The following is a 2,262-nucleotide window of genomic DNA, read 5'->3' as shown; positions in this document are numbered from 1 at the left end:
TTTTTTTTTTACCAACTGTACTGAATTTCTCATGTTTTTTTTTTTTTTAAATTTTAGTGAATAAAAAATCATTTAATAGAATCAGTAATACTTTTTCTTATTCTTCAGAAAGAGACAAATCGATTGACACATAATAACCATGAAGAAAATGAATAATTTCTGAGCTACGCGCCCAAAATTTAATAACTTTTTTTTACGGACAAAAATCGGAAAAGCTTTAGCAAAAAGAGCACCATAATCCAACGAACGGTATGGCATCATAAATTACGAACTATCATATTTATTTTTAAACATCAGATTTTGTTTACTTGTTAACGGTTGCACTTTGTATTTTCTATTTGAATCAATATTTACTGGTGTATTGTTTGTTATACCTTTTTAAATTTTAAACAAAATCTATAACGTTTTGAGGAGGTTCTGTTTAGAGAAAGGCACCATTGTGTACCTTGTGTCGTACCATGATCATTGCTATGAAGAACAGAAGTGTAAATGAAAAAGGATAAGAAATATTACATGCTAACAACCATCCAGATATATGTCACAACACCAGAAGGCTTTTCATCAGGCCTGAAATTCAGATCGAAATGTCGGCACGAATAAATAATTTTTTGTTTATTTGCTGACCTCAATCCTCGACAATCTTCGCCACCTATTAATCTACGGTCAACTATCTACACCTCATCAAAAATTATGTAATGGCTGGCTTTCACTCATCTTTACCCATTATCGATTGACTGACTCAGCAAAAAGAGTTAGTTTTTATTTTTATTGAACTTAATATTAGTCTTAAAAACTGGCGTTATTAAACTTAGTGGGCACTTATTTTTCTAATAAACTGTGTGTTCGTAAGGCATTATGACTTGCTCGCTATAATAAACAACATTGAATTTACGTTAGTTTAACTTTTTTACTTTCTCAATTCAGTACTAATGTTTAGGGAACTTCTTAAGAATTAAAGCAGAATTCCATGTTATTATTGTGTAAAGAATAATATAACCAAAAGAACTTTTGTAGATAAAAAAAATAAATAAATCTGTACCGCAATAGCCCAGGAAGGGTGAGGGGTTCAGTACATCGATGTATGTATTATAAAGATTCCTTGTGGGACGGTTATACAAGGTGGAGATTTGTTCATGATCATCCTCAACCATCAGATTGATCTTCAATGAAGAGTACTCACTTTATCAGGCTGGGTGGACCACGGAGGGCTCCCTTAACCCATGAGATCATTCACGGGTACAGTAACAGAATAAATAATTACCTGCTACAGCCGGTTTCGAATCCGGGTGCTTAGAGTTTTTAGCTCAGAGCCTTACCAGCTAACCACCCCACTCCTCAGGACTATAGATAATAAGTTCTTTTAATATATACTTCTAATATACGAAAGTAGAAGAAACATACCATGTACATCTACTATTTGCAAGCTACAAATTGTCTCCTAGAGTGTCCTGTGACAACTCTGTTCCTTTACTTCTCTAATCAACTACTTTCTAGAATAATGACTTTCATCTCTAGCATGAGGGGAAATGTATGTCTCATATCAGGGTGAGAATAGGAAGATATTGGTGGGGACGTAGATGAAAACTGAGTGTAGGGGGTTATCAATGTATGAAGAAAGAGCAAGCGACAGACTTCTCCACATCTGGAAACAATATATCAATGCGATAGTTTATTAGAGTTCAAGTATCTGTACGACGAGAGCAAAACCAGAGGCCTCTTACTGTGAACTCTATTATAAAACCCCAATGATAATCACTGTAATATCTTTCAGGAACGTTGCAGTACAGGAAATTGGACACCCTTTCGAAAATCTTGGACGTGACTCCTGAGAGCATCTTCATGAATGTGATGAGTTGCCGAAACAAACTGTCCGGTGTCCACACCTCGGCTCCCTACCTGGACGACCGCAAGAAGCCCGACATAACTGTGACGCTGGCAGGCAACTCCAGCTATTCCTCGACTATATTCCCACTCACGGTCGGTGTGACTAAAGCACTTCAACAACTTGAGGGTGACCATGATCACAGTCATGTAAGTCGATGAGTATCATATATCCAGTAATACACGTCATACATAATCCCGTAGAACAGGAATGGCCAACCCAAATGATCTTTCGGGCCATTTTGTAAATGCATCTCAGTTCTTCGGACTGCATACTAAATTATATTAGTATGTCCATATAAGATTTAGGCCACTGTTTTATGGAGTAAAAAATAACATAATGAGTTTAATTATTTTGTTTACTATTATCCTCACATATAA

The 2,262-nt window shown here is 35.8% G+C and overlaps 1 protein-coding gene across 1 annotated transcript in view; it reads left to right on the top strand.

Annotated features, from left to right (window-relative positions):
* Nucleotides 1-1,771: 1,771 nt before the first annotated feature.
* LOC106681093 (2-oxoglutarate dehydrogenase-like, mitochondrial) overlaps nucleotides 1,772-2,262 on the top strand; it is a gene marked incomplete at its 5' end in the record, with an annotated part of 36,722 nt that continues 36,231 nt past the window's right edge. Inside the window, 1 exon segment of the mRNA XM_067045399.1 lies at nucleotides 1,772-2,031. Coding sequence (XP_066901500.1) covers nucleotides 1,772-2,031 — 260 coding nt within the window.

The sequence above is a fragment of the Halyomorpha halys genome, unplaced genomic scaffold, assembly GCF_000696795.3.
Source record: "Halyomorpha halys isolate HHAL.00 unplaced genomic scaffold, Hhal_1.1 Scaffold308.1, whole genome shotgun sequence".
Taxonomy (NCBI): domain Eukaryota; kingdom Metazoa; phylum Arthropoda; class Insecta; order Hemiptera; family Pentatomidae; genus Halyomorpha; species Halyomorpha halys.
This window is presented reverse-complemented; position numbering and strand designations above follow the sequence as displayed.